The sequence below is a fragment of the Triturus cristatus genome, chromosome 4_1 (genome assembly GCF_964204655.1).
Source record: "Triturus cristatus chromosome 4_1, aTriCri1.1, whole genome shotgun sequence".
NCBI lineage: Eukaryota > Metazoa > Chordata > Amphibia > Caudata > Salamandridae > Triturus > Triturus cristatus.
Genome location: NC_140585.1, coordinates 1098696414 through 1098716854, shown reverse-complemented (window position 1 = coordinate 1098716854; position 20441 = coordinate 1098696414). Strand labels below are relative to the sequence as shown.

The following is a 20441-nucleotide window of genomic DNA, read 5'->3' as shown; positions in this document are numbered from 1 at the left end:
TTTCATTAAAAAATTCTGATATGCAGACTGAAACATGCACTTTTAATACCAGCAGCAGACTTCCGTGGTGAGCAGTAGCTTTACTACATTGATTTAATGAGCAACTAGAGTGCTAACATTTAGAATTTATGGCAAATGTGTGACATATCTGAATTCCTTCTTGATGGAATCAAAGTAAAAAACTGAAAGCATTTCCTACTGAGGAGACTGCAGTAAATGAGGAAATTAGGAAACTTCATAACAAATAAATCTCCCAAGATGGCCATCAGAGACAAAAGAGCCCAAATGCAGCACAAATATCACCCAGATGTAGCCCACATGTAGCCCAATGACAGAAGTGTGCAAAACACATTTTTTGTGTATTTGCAGTTTTATATAGTGCAGACTTGTCAGGTATTGGAGTGCTTTACATGAGCATTGGTTACATCACACAAGATCAAATTCATTTTGGTTGTAGACATGGGGAGATTAAGTGATTTGACCAGAATCACAGAATGTTGAGCTGAAGCAGAAACTCCAACCTGGTTCCCCAGTTGCAAAGTCTGCAACTCTGGAAGTAACACCACATCCTCTCCCCTAGGTGCAACATTTAATCAAGTGGTCAACTGGATAAAAAAAATAAAGATTACAAATAATTTAAAAGTTCTTTGTCGCTATTTGAAAACTCAGAAAATATGTCCTCATTTTAGTTTTTTAGAGCACTAACCATCATTTTGATGCAAATAAGACCCTCTCATATATGTAATTTCTAAAGGAAATGCTCTAGGTATTACAGTTTTGATTACATCAAGATGACGTCAGGCGTTCCACACTTTTGTAATAAATATAGAATGTTAACAATCTAGTTGTTCATTGGGATACTGTTGAGAGGCCGAGGGCAAGGGCACGGACTCTGAAAATTGAAGGCAGGTAGGAGAGTGCAGAGGCAACAATTTGACCACACTGGGCCGGCAGGAAGGGCAGTGGCAGCACAACAGACTATGGAGGGCAGTGGAAAGGGGGGCAGGGGCAACAAACCAACAATACAGGACTGGCAAGAGAGGCTGTGGCAATATAATAGACCATTGTGGGCAGAAGGAAAAGGCAGTGGTAGTACAACCATACTTGCCAACAGACCCGTTTCAGCCAGGAAACGTCCAATGTTTTTAAGCTCAAATGGGCTTTATTTGATCTGTCTCCTGTCTACAATCTCCTCTTTTTCAATGTAACTCAAAGGGGAAAATCAATACCCCAGTTTTTTTTTCAAAATCTCCCTCTTACCAAGTTCAAAATGTTCGCAAGTATGGTACATTGGATCTTGGTAGGCAGGAGGAATTGGGGTAGGGACATGGACTCGGATAACAGAGGGCAGGAGGGACATGGAGTGGTGCACCAAACTGACCCTACAGGGCAGGCATCAGGGTTTGCAGCAGCACAATACACCACACAGGACATGCGGGATGGGAGTGAAACACAACAATCCATAGAAAGCAATAGGGAGGGGACAGGACCATGCACATGGACAACAGAGAACAGAGGGGAAAGAGGCAAAGGTAGCTAGCTGACCATGATGGACAGACAGGAGAGAAAGCTGCAGCATAACAGACCATAAAGGGCAGGAGGGACAGATCAGGGGCATTACAATGGAACAGACAAGCCAGGAGGGAGGGAATAGGGGTCTGCACATGGAGACAGAGGGCTGGGGGCAAGGGGGCAGGGCAGGAGCAGCAAGATGACCATGGAGGTCAGGCAGGATGGGCACTAGAAACAAGACACACCATGGAGAGCAACAATGAGACTATGATGGCATACACACAGACCATGGAGGGAAGGTGAGAGGGGGTCAGGGGCAGCTAACTGACCACACAGGGAAGGTGGGAGGGGCCATGGCAGCACAGAAGGCCATGCATGGCAAGCGGGAGGGTTAGTGGCAGCACAATGGCTATGATGAGCAAGAAGGAGGGTGCAGGGGCATGCGCAAAGGACCATGGAGGATAGAAGGGAGGGTCAGGACCTGGGCACAGACAAGAGAGTCCAGGGGAAGGGGCCTCACAACAGACAGCGCGGGCAGGCAGGAGGAGCAGTTGCAGCACAACAGACCAGGGAGGGCAGAAGGGTGTGGCAGTAAAATGGACCATGGAGGACAGGAGGAAGGGTATAGGGCCATGGCATGTGGACAGGCAGGATGGAGGTGGCAAGGACAGGTTGCAGTCATCTGACAATGCTAGGCAGGTGGGAGGGGAGTGGCAGCTCAACATTACACTCAGAGTAGATAGGAGTGGCAGGTCCATGGAACATGGTGGGCAAAAAGGATGGAGCAGGGGCATGCACAAAGACATCGTAGGGCAGGGGGAAGGAGAATAGGGGCAGCAAGCTAAGCACAGAGGCTAAGCAGAAGGTCAATGATGGGCCATAGAATTGGGCAATGGAGGGCAGGAGGAGTGGACTGGTAATGTAATGCCCGTGAAAAGGGTAGATGGACGCAGTGTTATATAGAACATAGTCCTGAGAGCACGATTGAAAATGAAAACAAGATATAGTATATGGTATAAACTATGCACCAAAAAGTGTGATATAAGATGAACCGGGGCGTGAAATATAATATGCAATACATTGTGCACAATGACAGATTAATTGGAGAGCGCGAGATAGCACAGGCACTAGCGCGTGCTATGCGTTATGCACCTTGGAGTGTAATATGCACAGGGCAGTGTTGTGTAACCTAACTAGTCTCTAAAGTTGTAATATAAAATATTTGCTGGGGAGTGTAACATTGCATATGCACAGTGACAAAGATATGGATCCCAGATTGTAATATGTATGGCATAGCGCTGTCCGTTATAACATAGGCATCGAGGAAGGCACGTTAGATGGGGCAATATAACCCGTGCGAAGGCAAGTGTGGCATGACATATTCACGGGGTGGTGTTACAGTGCACATGGGCTAGAGAGTGTCATAGCATACGCACTAGCTGGTGGAATATAACACAGAGGTGTGTGGCACTCGGTGGGCACTGGTGGGTGTAACACAGCATTGGGCTCAGCCAGGAGCACGCTGTGACTCTCAAGTGAGGTTTGTCTCCTTTCCAGAGAGTAAAATAAAAAGTATTACACATCCGGGGGTGGATGTGTGTTTTATTAACCGTGAGGGGGGTTTCTTGCATAGTTTGGTCGAATTTTAGGGTGCAGGCCCTGGGGGATGTTGTCCCCAGGGCCAATGAATTAGAAAAAGAAGGGGGGCCACACAGCCCTCCTTCTTAAAAGAATAAAATAAATAAAAGACCGGCATCGCGCCGGAGGCCACGCCCCCTCCTTGCAGCACTCTGCAAACGCGCCCCCTGGCCAGTTGTAAGTTGGGGAATTAATTCCCCTTCAATACTGAGGGTCCCTGAGGGCCAACTAGCCCAACAGGTATCTCCAGTATGCGCCAGGGAGCTGCGTTGCAGACAGGTGTTCTGAGGCCACGCCCCTTTTTACACCTCTATGCAACGCAGCTCTGTGGCGCTTACTGGAGGTACCTAATGGGCTAGTTTGACCCTAGGGATCCTTAGGATTCAAGGGGACTTAATCTCTCAATTTAGAACGGCCACAGGGCGCGTTTACACAGTGGTGAAGGGAGGGGACGGGGCCTGAGGTGACATGTGCAAACACGCCCTGTGGCGCGTTTTAAGTTGGGGAAATAATTCCCTTTCAATCCTGAGGGACCCTTGGGTCAACTAGCCCACCAGGTGCTTCCAGTAAGCGCCACTGCTCTGCGTTGCAGAGAGGTGGTGCAGGCCGTGCCCCTTTTTACACCTCTCTGCAATGGCGGTTACTGGACGTACCTAGTGGGCGATTTTGCCCCTAGGGACCCTCAGGATTCAAGGGGACTTAATCTCCCAACTTAAAAAATGGCCACAGGGCGTATTTACACAGTGGGGAAGGGAGGGGACGGGGCCTGAGGTGAAGTGTGCAAACACGCCCTAGGGCGCGTTTTAAGTTGGGGAAATAATTCCCCTTCAATCCTGAGGGCCCCTGGGGGCTAACTAGTCCACCAGGTGCTTCCAGTAAGCGCCACTAAGCTGCGTTGCAGAGAGGTGGTCCAGGCCGTGCCACTTTTTACACCTCTCTGCAACGCAGCTCTGTGGCGCTTACTGGAGGTACCTAGTGGTCTAGTTGGACCCTAGGGACCCTCAGGATTCAAATGAACCTAATCTCCCAACAAAAAACGGCCACAGGGCGTGTTTACACAGTGGTGAAGGGAGCGGGCGGGGCCTGAGTTAACGTGTGCAAACAAGCCCTGTGGTGCGTTTTAAGTTGTGGAAATAATTCCCCTTCAATCCTGAGGGACCCTGGGGGCCAACCAGCCCACCAGGTGCTTCCAGTAAGTGCCACTGCGCTGCGTTGCAGAGAGGTGGTCTAGGCCGTGCCCCTTTTTACATCTCTCTGCAACGCAGGTCTGTGGCGCTTACTGGAGGTACCTAGTGGTCTAGTTGGACCCTAGGGACCCTCAGAATTCAAGGGGACTTAATCTCCCAACTTCAAACGGCCACAGGGCGTGTTTGCACAGTGGGGAAGGGAGGGGACGGGGCCTGAGGTGATGTGTGCAAACACGCCCTGTGGTGCGTTTTAAGAGGTCCCCAGCCCTATTATATACTAGGGGCTTACAGAGGAGGTTATGCTAATCACAGGGGGACCCCAACGCATAGTGTTCCCTAGTGTATGTAGATGTTTTCACTGTATTCTGAGTGTCTTTTAACATAACACTGGCTCTAGGACTGGTTAGTCAGACTCAGTTACCACCAGTATCCGTCTGAAAAAGTTGAGGGTACAGGATGATTTTGCAACAAGGCTTCTTTCTGCTCTTCTGTTTGTTCTTTCAGGACGTTATCCTTCTTCCTGCACTATTCTTCGGCTTTGAGGACTTCTGTTGCTTCTTTCTGCATTTCTTTTTTTTCTTTCTGTGCGTTTTTTCTTCTTTCTTCACATGTCCTATCTCTGTAGGCATAGTTAGAAATTAGCATTTAAAAAACCTTTGAAATTCACTTAAAAAACCATAGGTTTCAGGGGCGTTATAGTTAGCTGGACTTTTCGCTCGTACAAAACCATTGAAATTCCCCCGTTATAGTTAGTTCAGCTAACTATAACTCGCGCCCCCGCAATGCACTGCTGATGACGTCACATATTACATCACTCATGACATGGTCAGTGACATCACTCATGACATCACTGATGACATCTCAAATGACATCACTGATGACATCATCCTTGTGATAGAGTGGCAGACCTCCTCTCCCCCTAATATAACCTTTGATACACACATTCAAAAATAGAAACTAAAATTTTCAAAACAATGGACATACCAATACCAGTTACAACAACCTATTCAGTAATTCTAAGATCCACATACACATCCACTCATTCACCAACCGTCCTATACAGTCACTCATACATGTACTCACTCATCATATGTACTCATACACCTATACATCCTGTTACACAACGCCACTCACCCATAGAGTTACTCACACACATAGTCGCTCATGCTAATAAAGAATCAAACATCCATTTACTTGCATATACAGTTATACACACACCACCACACTTACTTCTACAGAAACTTACACATACTTAGTCTTTTAAACAATCACTTATAGAAACACATACATATTCATACAGGAACTCTTTCAATCTCTCACTCTCACATATACTCACTTATGTACACCAATAGTCACATATACTAGTTTAAAACATATGTAGTTACTCATAAAGACACTATTGAGACAGTCATTCACTCACTAACACACCCATGCACACACTCATCCACCCATACAGTCCTGCACACATGCTGTCTTCAACACATACAAACAGTGAGTCACTCATTCATGCACCTATGCACTACGTAATACCCCCACCGAACCATACAGACACTCAGATACTCATACTGATACTCAAAAAACCAACTAATAACCTATATAGACACTCATGTAGCTACTCGCCAACCCATGCAGCCACTTATACACAAAGTGAGAGACTGATACAGATATTTACATATTTAAACATTACTCACTAAGCCATGTATTCACTAAGATACACTTAATCAGTCAGTTATACAATCAATTTTTCAAAAACAAATCATCCATTTAGACACTTATATACCCATTTATTCTTCCATCGACCTTGAGATATACATATATAAAACATATGTAATTTTCAGAAAAACACACATTCACTGGATGATGTCATCAGCGATGTCATCAGTGATGTCATCAGTGATGTCACTGACCATGTCATGAGTGATGTAATATGTGACGTCATCAGCAGTGCATTGTGGGCGCGCGAGTTATAGTTAGCTGAACTAACTATAACGGGGGAATTTCAATGGTTTTATACGATTGAAAAGTCCAGCTAACTATAACGCCCCTGAAACCTATGGTTTTTTCAGTGAATATATATATATATATATATATATATATATATTCCAATAAAAAAACACCCACAATTGGAGAACCTCACACAGCGTGTCTTAATTCTTTATTCCGCCAAGCAGTACGGCGGCGACCTGGGTGCGATGAAGCAACCCACTGTGGTCTTTTTAATTTTGTGAGGAGCTTTGGCAGCGGTATCCATGGAAGGATTGATTGATTAACACTACAGATACCAAGAGGCAATGCGCCGATACGCCAATGGGGGCGGGACTTTGAACACCTTAACAAGCAACCTGCTCGCTGCCTCTCCCAGTATGCCAATCCCGTGATCAAGGGCGGAAGCGCCAGAAACATGTTGGGACTGAATTGGCTGATATCGCTACTTCGCTACACAAGTCTGCATTGCTGTACTGCCTGGCGGAATAAAGAATTAAGACACGCTGTGTGCGGTTCTCCAATTGTGGGCATTTTTCGATTGGAGTATATGGCGGCCTGTCCAGGTCGCGGAGAACCCCCCTGCTGAAGTGTGGGTCGATCGTTGACACTAGAACACCACATAAGGAACAACGTGTCATTGCGTCGGGGTGAGAACAGTACGGCGGCAAACTGGGTGTGATGAAGCAACCCACTGTGGTATTTTTAATGTTGTGTGTAGATTTGGCAGTGGCATCCACAGAAGGATTGATTGATTAACACTACAGATACCAAGAGGCAATGTGCCGATACGCCCATGGGGGCGGGACTTTGAACACCTTAACAAGCAACCTGCTCGCCGACTCTCCCAGTATGCCAATCCCCTGATCAAGGGCGGAAGCGCCAGAAACATGTTGGGACTGAATTGGCTGATATCGCTACTTCGCTACACAAGTCTGCATTGCTGTACTGCCTGGCGGAATAAAGAATTAAGACACGCTGTGTGAGGTTCTCCAATTGTGGACGTTTTTTGATTGGAATATATATATATATATATGGCTGCCTGGTTTGTTTTAGTCTTGTGAATAAACCGATATTGGAAAAGAATCCGTGGTCCGTGCTCCCTTCTGCTCAGCTGGTCAGATACGAGAGAGGAGAGTGCTTTGCTGATATATATATATATATATATATATATATATATATATATTCACTGAAAAAACCATAGGTTTCAGGGGCGTTATAGTTAGCTGGACATTTCCCTCGTACAAAACCTTAGAAATTCCCCCTTTATAGTTAGTTCAGCTAACTATAACTCGCGCCCCCACAATGCACTGCTGATGACGTCACATATTACATCACTCATGACATGGTCAGTGATGACATCAGAAATGACATCACTGATGACATCACAGATGATGTCATCCATGTGATAAATTAGTGCATCTTCTCACACCCTTTGATATACTCAATCAAAATTTCAGACGTCCATTCTGAAAACCATAGATACTCCAATACCAATAACTACATACCCACTCATTGACTCTTAGATCTACACACACATCCACTCACTCACCTGTACAGTCACTCATACTTACAGTCACTCAGTACAGGACTATCATATGCATTTATACACCTACATAGACACTCACACACCACCAATCATCCATAGAGGTACTCTCACACCTAGTCAGTCATGCAAATAATTAATCACACTCCCATTTACTCACCTATGCAGGTATACACACACAAGTTCACTTACTCATAAAAATAGTACCACATTCTTACGCTCTTATACAATCACTGATACAAGCACACACTCATCCATACAGCCACTCTCACAATCACACACTCTCACATATACCCACTTATATACTCTTACACACATATATACTGCCTTTCACATATGTAGTTACTCACACATGTACCACTGAGATATACATTCAATCACTAACACACCCATACATACACTCACCCAACCATACAGTCCATCACAGATGCACTCTTAAAACCATGCACCCATAGAATCACCCACTCACACATGTATGCACAGAGTCACACACACTGCACCCACACAAACACTCAGGCACCCATACAGATACTCAGACAACCAATCAATAAACCATAGAGACACTCATATAGCTATTCACAAAACCATGCAGTCGCTTATACATCAACAGACAGACAGATACAGACATTCAAACAGTTTAGTCACTAGTCTGCAGTAAGTTACGTTTAATGACTCACTTATAGAGTCAGTCACGCACCTACTAAATCATCCATTCACACACTTATACACCCACTCATTCTTCAATAAGGTTTTCCATATATATATATATTAAACATATTTAAAATTTACAGAAACACACACTCACTGGATGACGTCATCAGTGATGTCATCAGTAATGTCATTTCAGATGTCATCAGTGATGTCATCAGTGATGTCACTGACCATGTCATGAGTGATGTAATATGTGACGTCATCAGCAGTGCATTGCGGGGGCGCGAGTTATAGTTAGCGGAACTAACTATAACGGGGGAATTTCTAAGGTTTTGTACGAGGGAAATGTCCAGCTAACTATAACACCCCTGAAACCTATGGTTTTTTCAGTGAATTTCTAAGGTTTTTTAAATGCCAATTCCTAACTATAACGCCCCTGAAACCTTTGTTTTTTTTAGTGAATGTCAAAGGTTTTTTAAATGCCAATTCCTAACTATAACGGGCATGAAAACTATGGTTTTTTCAGTGAATTTCAAAGGTTTATTAAATGCTAATTCCTATCTATAACTTATCTCTAAAGATATCATGTTTAATGATTTTCATTGGATTTCTATATTTTTCAATTTCAGTGTGCCAATTTCATTAATTGTGTTTTTTGGAGAAAAAAAATTTAACACTACTTTTTTAATCTATTTTTTCATTTAAATCTTTTCAAAATTAAAAAATATTATTTGTTTTTATTGGGTTTTTCAAACATATTTTTCTATAATTTTTTAACTATATGTTCAAAACTTTATTTTATATATTTTTTTCCATGTTTTTTGGATCCGCGCACCCAACGTGTTAGGAACCGCTCAACCAACGCGAGAGAATCCGTGCACCCAACGCGATAGGATGCGCGCACACTGCGCACACTGCGCGCATTTCGCCGTTTAAAAAAAAAACAAAAGTGGGCCCCAGGGGGTCCTTCTGGGACCCCCTAAGCAGATCTAGAGGGTCAGACTTTTTCCACTCTGCCCCCTTTATATGTTTTATATGTTTTACACACTTATTCCCCTTGCTTCTTCAGCCTCGCTTCTACCGAGGCAGAAAATGGCTGCCAACAGTTCCTGGTTTCGAATGTAGACAGACACTCGACAGTCAATTAGCATTCAGCGCGTGATTGTCAGGGTGCGCGCTTAGTTCAGGGAGGGTGCGCTTACGGTGCTCCCCGGCCATAGATATCACTAACTTTTTTCCGCTAATTTTCTCAGGAACAACTGAACAGATTCACACCATTTATGCAAAAGGCCCGAGTCTGAACTGAAGACTACCTCTTTGCCAAATTTGGTGTAATTCCGTTCAGCAGTTCGGGCTGTAGCTGCGACAACAGATCCTATGGGAAATTGCATGGGGAAAACGCGTTTTGGGACCCCACTTTTTTCTCGGCCCCTGCTTGACGAATCACCTCAAAACTTTCAGGGTAGGAGCGGAGCGGAGCTGGCCAAAAGTTTGGAAAATTTCGCGAAGATTCGTCAATCGGCGCCAGACTTATTGGGAATAGAATGTTGCGGATTTCCTATGGAAAATAGGTCCTAACTATAACTATCTACTGGCGACCGCTGCACACAGCTCTTGATCACGGTAGTAATTACTACCGTGATCAAGAGCTATGTGCAGCTCGAAACGCGTAGGAGGAGAGAAGAGAAGTCATTAAAAACGAGTTGATTAATTCCAAAAGGAGTGCGGCGTATTTTTCAAAAGTTGTGCAGAATATATATGTATATATAGAAATATATATATATATAGAAATATATATATATATATGTATATATTACCTACTGGCGGTCACCAGTAGGTAGTTATAGTTAGGACCACGTTTCCATAGGAAATCCGCAACATTCTATTTTGAATAACTTTGGCGCCGGTCGACGAATCCTCACGAATTTTTCAAAATAGGTGGGGCGCTACGCTCCGCTCCTACCCTGAAAGTCTCGGGGGGATTCGTCAAGCGGGGGCTGAGATAAAAGGGGGGTCCCAAAACGCGTTGTTCCCATGCATTTTTCCATAGGACCTTTAGACAGGGCTACAGCCCGAACGGCTGAACAGAATTACTAGAAATTTGGCAGAGAGGTAGTCCTCAGGTCAAGGAAGTGCCTTTTGTAGGTTTGGTGTAAATCTGTTCAGTAGATTCTGAGAAAATAGCCTTTAAATCAATATATATATCTGAGCCAGCTTACGGTGCGCTTACGGTACGCTTACCGTACGCGTACGGTGGCGTGCGCGAGCGCGATTCTGATTGGCTCTTAGATCTTAGTAAACATTCGAATCGGCCGAAACCAGGAAGCGGCGGCCGCCATTTTCTCTCTCGCACTGAGAGTGATTTTTAAAATATAAAGCCCAAAAACATGTAAAGGGGCTGTTTAGACAGCTCCCACACACATAGCCATGTTGAGGGAGTCCCCAAAGATCCCCCAAAGCCAAAAACTGAATTTTTATTTTTTTGGTAATTTCGCCGATTACGCTTACCGTACGCGTACGGTAAAAAATTGTAAAAAAAAAAAATTATCCATACTCTCTCCACCCCGTGTTCAAATGGCGCCCGCAGGGCACCAATTGTGCATGTTTATTAGAGATGAGATAAACTAAAATATTTAGAAAAAAAATAATAAAAAAAATAATTATCCACACTCTCTCCACCCCGTGTGCAAATGGTGCCCGAAGGGCACCATTTGTGCATGGCTTATAAAATATACGAAAACTTAAAATATTACCTTTCAAAACGAAGTGCATCATATGTCCTCCATGTGCGCACGGTGCGCGAAGCGCATCGTGCGTACATGGCCCATCTAGCGTAACGTGGGCACGCGGTGCGCGTAGCGCACCGCGTGCCCACCGTGCGTGCACGGCACTAACTGCGTAAAGTGGGCGCGCGGTGCGCGAAGCGCACCGTGCGCGCACGGAACGAACTGCGTTAAGTGGGCGCGCACGCCACGAATGGCGTAAAGTAACTTAGCATTTAAAAAAACGTACAAATTCACTGAAAAAACCATAGGTTTCACACACGTTATAGTTAGGAATTAGCATTTAAAAAACCTTGCAAATTCACTGAAAAAACCATAGGTTTCACACATGTTATAGTTAGCGGAAATTTTACTGATAAAAAACCAATGAAATTCCCCCGTTATAGTTAGTGCAGGCAACTATAACTCACGCGACCGCAATCTTCTGCTGATGACATATGTGTCTTTATGAAAAAAAAATATTTGTAATATATGTATAGCTAAAAATGTATGGAAGAAGACATGGGCAAATAAGTGTCTAAATACAGTATTAGCATCAGCAGAGGATTGCGGTCGCGTGAGTTATAGTTGCCTGCACTAACTATAACGGGGGAATTTCATTGGTTTTTTATCAGTAAAATTTCCGCTAACTATAACATGTGTGAAACCTATGGTTTTTTCAGTGAATATATATATATGTATATATATATATATATATAGAGATCAACAAAGGCCCCTTAGCTATTATGTGCACAGCCTCCCTGGCCGTGGGAAGATGCACCAGTTTCTTCTAGGACCGGGAAAAGTTGTACGAGACGGACCCGGACACTTTTCCATACGAATCGTAAAAATGCAGTCCGACCGTACTAGTACGATCCGGACCGGCTTTCCGATTTACGATTCGTACGGAAAACATCCCATACACGGCGAAAGCCTTCACCCGCTATGAAGCGAACTTTGTACGACTTGTATCCCGGGAAAAGTTGTTCCGAGGGTGCGAGTCGTAACGGCCCCCCTGCAAAGTACGCACCTTACAACAACATTGCGTATGTACGCGTACGCACTGGGGGTACGCACCATACATACGCACTGGGGGTACGCACCGTACATACGCACTGGGGGTATGCACCATACATACGCACTGGAGGTAAGCACCGTACATACACAACGCACGGGGGTGTATGCCTGTACGACTCGTACCCCTGGGGACTCTGCTTTTATGGCTGTTTTTGGCTCCTGTAAGAAAAGAGCTGTACGGAGTGCCGTAGGGACGAATTGTACTTGCTGGGCCGGAAACCGCTGCTTAAATACATACAGACTTTGCGTACAGGCTGTTCCGGATATTATTCGTCGTTTTTTTTTACCCGTACGGTCTTTTGTACGATTCGTACGGAAATAGGCTTTCTGTACGAATCATACTTCCTAGGTTGTACGGAAAGTTTACCGGGTACGAGTCGTATGGAGAAAACGCTCCGTACAACGATTCGTAAAGCCTTTTTAAAGGATTGGAATGGGCCCCATAATATTAAAACATTTCTCAACAATGAATACCAATTTTTAAAATATTATAGTTTTAAATATTAACATCAAAATAAATAAAAATGTTAGCAAACATATACAGAACATTCAAAAAGATTTGACATAATTAAAAGAAATTTGAATAAACATATTAAAATTAGTTTTATTTAGGTATTTAGAAATAAAAATAGTTTAACATATATTTATAATACTTTAATACTTTTACAAAGTTTCAAAAATAATGTCAGAAACATAAAAATGAAGTAAAAAACGATATAGAAACAATTAACTAAACTAGTTTATTAAATACTAAAAATATAAATTAATATTTCTCTAAAAATAATGTAACCATTATAAACACAAAATATATATAAAAAAACAACAATAATTAAAAAAAAGACTCTATGCAACAGTAGGAAAAATGTTGGATTTGGGAGGAGTTAGATGTACTATTCCCACTCCCTTCTAAGCAGTAGTAGGAAAAACGTTGGACTTTGGAGTGGTTAGATGTACTAATCCCACTCCTGTCTAAGCGACAGTAGGGAAAGCGATGGACTAAGGAGGGGTTATATTTACTATATCTACTCAAGTCTAAGCAATAGTGGGGAAAGTGCTGTATTTTGGTGGGGGGCGGGTTAGATTTAGTATTCCCACTCCAGTCGACACAACAGTGTTGGAATTCAAAAGGATTACGTGTAAGAATGCAAGTCCTAGCCATCTACTAAAAATAATTCAATACTTAATAAAAGCACAACAGTAAAATTATACATAATCAATTATGCATTCATCGATTACATATACAAAACAATTAAAACTCCAAATATTATAGTCTTTTACCAATTCTCCTATTAAAAAATGGGAGCATGGTAAGCATATATAAATTATACATTAAAAAAATTCACAACGAAAGATAAACATTTAAATATTAAGTAACTTACATAAGTAATATTCAGTTAAATATTCTTTTAAAAAATAAGCGCTTATCAAATTTAAAAACATTTTATTTTATTTAACTTCCCATACTATTCCCCAACAAACCCAGTAACCTTCTACTAAAATATAACTTACTAATAATACAAATAAAATTAAAAGTGACGTTCAAATTAACAAATTACATTTTAAAATATGATAAAATAAAAAGTATGATAAAACAAATAACATAATTAATAATGGAGTCTATAAATAATTTACAGTACAACACAAAGTTACATTACATTAAAATTATTTATAATTCAATTAATTTTCCACCCTCTTCCCCTACAAGCCCAACAACATGCTACAACACTATTAAACCATAATTCAATTAAAGAAAATGAATGACAGTAATACTTAGAATGTTAACACTTTTAAATTAATATATTAACTAAAACATATTAAATAATTAAACAACAATTTTTTTAAATTATATTAAACACATGATATTAAAAACAACAATATTTTTTAAAGCAATACTATGTACCAATAAAACCATATTTATGTCCCACAATATTTAAAACTTGATATTTTGTCTAAAAACCACAGCATTATAAGGAAGGATGTTGTATGTGTAACTCTGCTTGAGTTGTGGTCAGTGGAATGTTGAGAAAATGCACCGGTGTAAAACATTCCTTTGGAATGAAGATATCAACTGCGTCTTGGTTTTACTGTGCAATAATTAGAGCCAGTCTTCTAAGTAATGAATAAATACTGAGTGTTATTTGTGCGCTTGGTGAAATACTAATACAGTACATTGTGGATTTGTTCTAGGACAATATCACTGAACTGGAATGAAGGATAATGGGTAGAATCAAAGTTCAACACCTGATTTCTGCACATTTTCCTACTTTGCAACCTCTTTTCACCATGTAAATGTCACTAGGTATTATCAAGTGAAATCTTCAGGTAGAAAAATATTGGGAGCGCTACAAATTACTGAGCATCTCAGAAATCTGGCATCTGGAAGACATTGTTTGTGCCCAAACATGGTACTTCTTCACAATTAATAATTAAGGCCAATGTGTCCTATAGGCCAAATATTTTTAGGGATCATTTACAGGATTGGGAGCCCACCTACACACCAGTACTTCTTCTGTCTGCGCTCACCAAAGCCATGGTTCCCCACAATTCCTTCACCTCATATTAAGGTTGTGGGACTGCTGACTGAATTCTAATGGAGCTACCATATCAGCTGAAGCATTATCAGCAATGAGCTCACCGCTGACATGGTGTGGATCTCCATAATATTGGATAGTCCTCCAACAGGGAGCAGAGACAAGGCCTGGAAAACTGGCAGACCTGGCGGGCTTTAAAGAAGGCACTTAATCATAAAATAATTAGCTTTACTATCTGTAGGAAAGTGCATCGTTTTACGCAGTTCCCCAAATTATTTTGGCCCATTTATTTAAGGCCACAGTAATAGGTGTAAAAGTGTGCATAAATAGTATAAAAGTCGCATATCACATTTGAACTGCAGCATGGCTTTGAACCACTCACATGATATATCTCATGTCATGGCATAAGAGTTACTACTGTTGCATGACCTTCAATAAATGTAGCTTCCCTTAATGCAGTCCTCCTCTCTGTAACCGTATTAAATTGCCAAAATGTTACCAGTCAATCAGAGCATTGCCATATTAATGCATTTAGCGGTTGGCCCTCTGTATAAAGATGTTCTGGATGCACATTTTCACTCCCATGTGCACCCTACAAGGCAGGGAAGACCGGAGTGGAGAAAAAACATAATGGCCCCAGACGCAATGAAAAAACTCTCTATCGATCAGAATCAATGATATTCACAAAGACAAAAACAAAAAATAAGTGCAGATGCAGGGAAAAACCTGGCCCCTTTCTTAGCATTCAGCTGTTCTGGAAGTGCATCAGATGCACCTGCGCATGCACTACTGGCATAAAAATCCTTAATAGGCAAGCAGCAACCTTTTATTATGGCATGCAGTCCTCTGCTGGCAGGTGGAGGAGAATTTCTCCATAAACTGGGTTGACTGGCGGGCCATCTACCAATTACTAGGCCACAGTAGTGGCTGCTCCTGGACATGGGCAGTGGGACGAAAAAAGTAAAGAAAAAAACCCACTTACCTGTGACGGCCGGCTGACCGTCGCCGCTCCTCCGTCCTCTTCTTCCTGTCTCCGGTCCGCAGCAGGATGCAGGAAGCAGCAGGAAACACCCTCCCAGCCTCCTGATAGCCGATCACAACTCTGCAATGCAGTGTTGTGATTGGACAGGTTTGAGCCGTAGATCGGCGGTCAGCCAGGAAATGGAGGGAAGTCCAAACAGTCATGTGCACTTAAGAGTGGGCAAACCACTCCTCCCCTGCTCCTCTGTAGTCGGAGCAGCCCATCTCCACCCCGAAAGCTGCTGCAGCAGAAGGAAACAAAATGATGATAACATGAGTTATTATCATTGTATGTTTCCTTTATTTCACTGCTGTGAAGCTATGGGGCGATGCTCCTCTTCCTTAGCGGAGGAGCCGCCACTGCTAGGCCAGCACCTAAGTTCTTAAAATAGATGGTTTTAAATTTCATGTTATCATATGCTTCCCATGGTAATGTTCATACGCCCTCAATAGGTATGGCAGAATTTTGGCCAGAACAAACATTTTGGATGAAATTCTGCCAACTGCAATTGATGATGATGATGATGGGGGATTTATAGAGCGCGTAGTTACCCGGAAGCATCCCAGCGCTAAACCAGAACAGAGAGACTAGTGTGGGTACCAGAGAAATAGTTAGAAATGATTAAGGAAAGAGGTGGGTTTTCAAGAGTTTCCGAAACCGCAGATGGCAGGATTCAGCCCGTAGATTCAAGGGTAGGGAATTCCACAGTTTAGCTGTATTTACCGAGAATTCTAACTTTCTCTGGGCTTGGACTGATTGCCCACTTTGGATTGCAAGCTGTGGACCTGATAATTATGGGTCCGGCGACACCAGACTTCTCTGTAATTCTGTAGGTGCAGAGGCTGCAGGCAAAGATGTTGTCCAACCTCCTCCCTACGACTGCAGCAGCTCGCGGGACCAGACTGGTACAGACCTCCACTGACCGGCCCACAGGCACTCCCACCGACATTTTCTGCCTGCTCAGACGAGGTAGAAAATTTCAGTGGTTTTCTCCCTGCAAAAAAGGCACATTAAAAGCCTCAGTATCTACATGTCTTTGCAGTTATCCCCCATTTAGGGGAGAACTAATGCAATCGTGTTTTTGGTGCAGAAATACTGGCTTGAATCTGGAATTTCACCCCACCAAAACCTACCAAACTTGTAATGAGGGCCTTGTGCTCTCATCAATCAGTTTAACATAATTATTAATCTGGACAGCAGGCGAGGCAGGGCTAAGCCCTGGTGCCTCATGATCCTTAGCTCTTTTGGTAAGTTGAATGTTAGGGCAACGGTTCTTAAACACGACTCTGTTCTCACAAAGTTACCTGGTCCATCCATCAAAGTGGCATCTTGGTGATCTGCACTAGATCTCAACTGTTTAAGGTTTGCATTTGATTAGCTGACCAATCCCTGATTCTCACAGCGTGTGCACTTTTTTATTGCAGTGCTTCCCAGAATGCCACAGGAAAGCGAGCCTTCGTTCTATCCCGATCCACTTATGTCGGGAGTGGAAAATGGAGCGGTCACTGGCTCGGTGACAACTTTTCCCTTTGGAAAGATCTGCGCATGTCCATCATCGGCATGCTGGAATTCAACCTCTTCGGAATCCCATATGTAAGTCTGCGGGGACCATACTGGTGAGATACTGTGCCATGATACCAGTAAATGTTGGACGACAAGCTAAGACTTTTAAATATGTATATTTAGACTTAGTAACCAATGGCTGAATGTAGAATGGAACGAAAATGACTTCGAGGGGTGCCCAAACTGCAGTAAAGCTCCTGCAGCTGGGGATTTAATTCCTGCAATTGAATTTCTTGTACTGATTCTAGAACACTGATTTCTTATACATTTACCTACATTACACCAGGTCTCCGGTGGGAATAGAGTTATACTCTCAGCACCGAAAGCTTGGCTTATGCTTCCTCCTCTTTTGTGTAGGCCACAGTGTCTTTCTACAGTAGTTTCCCTATAGGTTTTAGCACATTGATGTACAGCATGCCCCTTTATCTGAAGCCTACTTATTTTTGTCACAGCCCCACATTACCACTTTTCAATTTAGACTTACAGCAAATCTAATAAGGTGTGTACATTTATTTTTACTTGCCTTGTCAAAAGACACACTTAAGGAATGTCAGCTGATCAAATATATACTCTGGTGTGGCCCAGTAAATATGTTCAAAAAGTCAGTTTTCTATCTTATTCCATAAAAGTAACAACAATTCAGGAGGCCCATTATTAAAGCGAGCACACGGGAAGATTCTACAGCAAATCCAGTGGCGGCTTAGGACAATTGAAAGTGGTGAGGTTTAAAAATTGGTAACACATTTGACTTCGCGAGTGACGCGAACTAGGCCAACTAACATAAGAGAGGTTTGAGGTTCTTCCTCTGAGAAACTTTTTAAAAATAGAGTACCAAATGGTGCATTTTTTAACAAATGGTGTACTATTGAAGTATTCTAAAAGTTGAACAAGTACTCCCATGTATTGCATCAATAAATATTCTCATCAGATACTGCACTGTGCATATTGTAAAGTGCCACAAGTAAGGCTTCTTCTACCTGCACACATGGCAGCCTCATCAATGCATCAGCTCCTCCTAAGCAAAGGTTGGGGAAACAGAAAGGAAAGAGACTTGATGGCATAGTGATGATTTTATTGTAGTAATTCAAGCTGAATAAAATATATGTTGACAATAAAATAACAAAACAGCAATCCAAATTTAGGCTACATATTGTGCAACCATAATGACTTATTTTAAAGACCTCTCGACCAAGGATATACCCCCTTTGATGAATTAGTATTGTTTTTTTCCATGTTTAAAAAACACAAATATCCACTGTCATAAGTTATATAAAAAAAAGATTGTTAATCACGTTCAGCCTCCTTCCTCTAATGTGACAGAATTCAATGACTTGCAATATCTTTATAACCGATGGCAAAGGTTACTTTACTTGGTGTATACTTATGCCAATGCAAATAAATGTGGCCCAAATCGACATATTTATTCACAAGAAGAGTGTTAATAAACACACAATTGAACATTTATTACTACAGTGCAAAGGTTAAATTATTTTCTGTGACCACAGTCCATCATAATAGACTTAGGGAAACAATGCTTAGTAGTAATAAACTGTAGTCTCCTACAAAATTCACACACGTGTACATGTATCACAGCAAGAGATCAGGGAGTGACAGAAGACACGGCAAAACCTATACTACTTACACTCTTTTCTACACACTACCTTCAGTGGCGCTGAGCACTATGGAAAGAATAGTCACACCAGATAGACTTATGGCCTATCATTGCGTGGCCTCAGAATAAAGTCATATAATAATTGCCAATTTTCTGAAATCCTTTTGCCCCCACGTCGAATGCCTGAGATTGTCAGCCTCGAGCCCAAAAAGGACTACTCAATGTAGTGACACCAATGCCGATTGAAGGGAGTGGTCCACCTACGCAGGAAGGCACTTTGTTACTCCTCTCCGGAGTTGCTTGTTGTAGTATGGCCTGGACGTGCCGAGGGAAATAAATAGCCTCATACCCCGCCTCAGGTAGTTGTTGCACACAAAATGAGTGTCCGTGTGATATTCATATGCCCGCACCACATTAGCTACAGGTCAAGCCACATCTGTGCCAAACCTGCAGCTCAGGAGAAATACCGCCATCAGCCTGAGAGTGGACATGGTAAATTACTGCGGGTGATTCACGTCACAGGCCTCACCCAGCCACTGAGAGAACTGACAAAAGCCAACATGTCATGGGAGTGAGGGATGCTGCATAAAGAAGCCTTCCGGAACACCAAGGCAGCAGTTTTTACAAAGACCACCCTGGTCTAATCTTATCCAAGAAAGGAAACTGAACTAGCAGTTGGCACATGCCCCGCAGGACTGGGAGCTGTGCTATCTCAGTGACAAGGAACCAGAGTATGGGCCCCAGTGGCTTACACCAATTGTCCACTCCCCAACAGAGCGGAGGTACTCCCAAACTAACTGTGAAGCAATTGCAATGTTGCCACTTTCACCTCTATATCTGATGGCACACCTTCACCATCCGAACTGGCCACCAGCCATTGATCCTACTATTCTGAGGCTCAACTTCAAAGCCACCACAGAGGACTGAAAAGTTGGTCCTCCAGCTTAAAGAATACTCCTTTGAGGTCACCAGCAAGGTTTGCTAAATCCGGCAGAGTTCCTCTCAAGGCACCCTCATAAGGTGATTCCACAAGAGGAAGAAGGAGCCCTAGAGATTGAGAAGTACATGAGGTACCTGGTGAATGGACCAAGACATCGCCCCCTATCATCAGGAGACATTTTCACAGTCAGCAACAAGGACGGTCCCTAACAGCAGTGCAGACAGGGAAGTGTCAAGTGGTGGGGTGCGCTTACCCAACCTGACCCGATAAACACCGGTGAGTGCCACCCCAACTGTAGGTATGCAACAGCATGAACTTTGGCAGCTTCCCTGATGGGCAGCACACGGTGGTCCTTATAGATGACTATTCAAAATATCTAAAATTTGAACTGGTCAAGGGCACATTGGCTCAAGAGATG

The 20441-nt window shown here is 42.8% G+C and overlaps 1 protein-coding gene across 1 annotated transcript in view; it reads left to right on the top strand.

Moving 5' to 3' along the window:
* LOC146856076 (lysosomal alpha-glucosidase-like) overlaps positions 1-20441 on the top strand; it is an 829176-nt gene that overhangs the window by 560867 nt on the left and 247868 nt on the right. The window contains exon 14 of the mRNA XM_085654093.1: positions 17333-17501. Within this exon, the coding sequence (XP_085510219.1) occupies positions 17333-17501 (169 nt within the window). The remainder of the gene's footprint in view (positions 1-17332; positions 17502-20441) is intronic.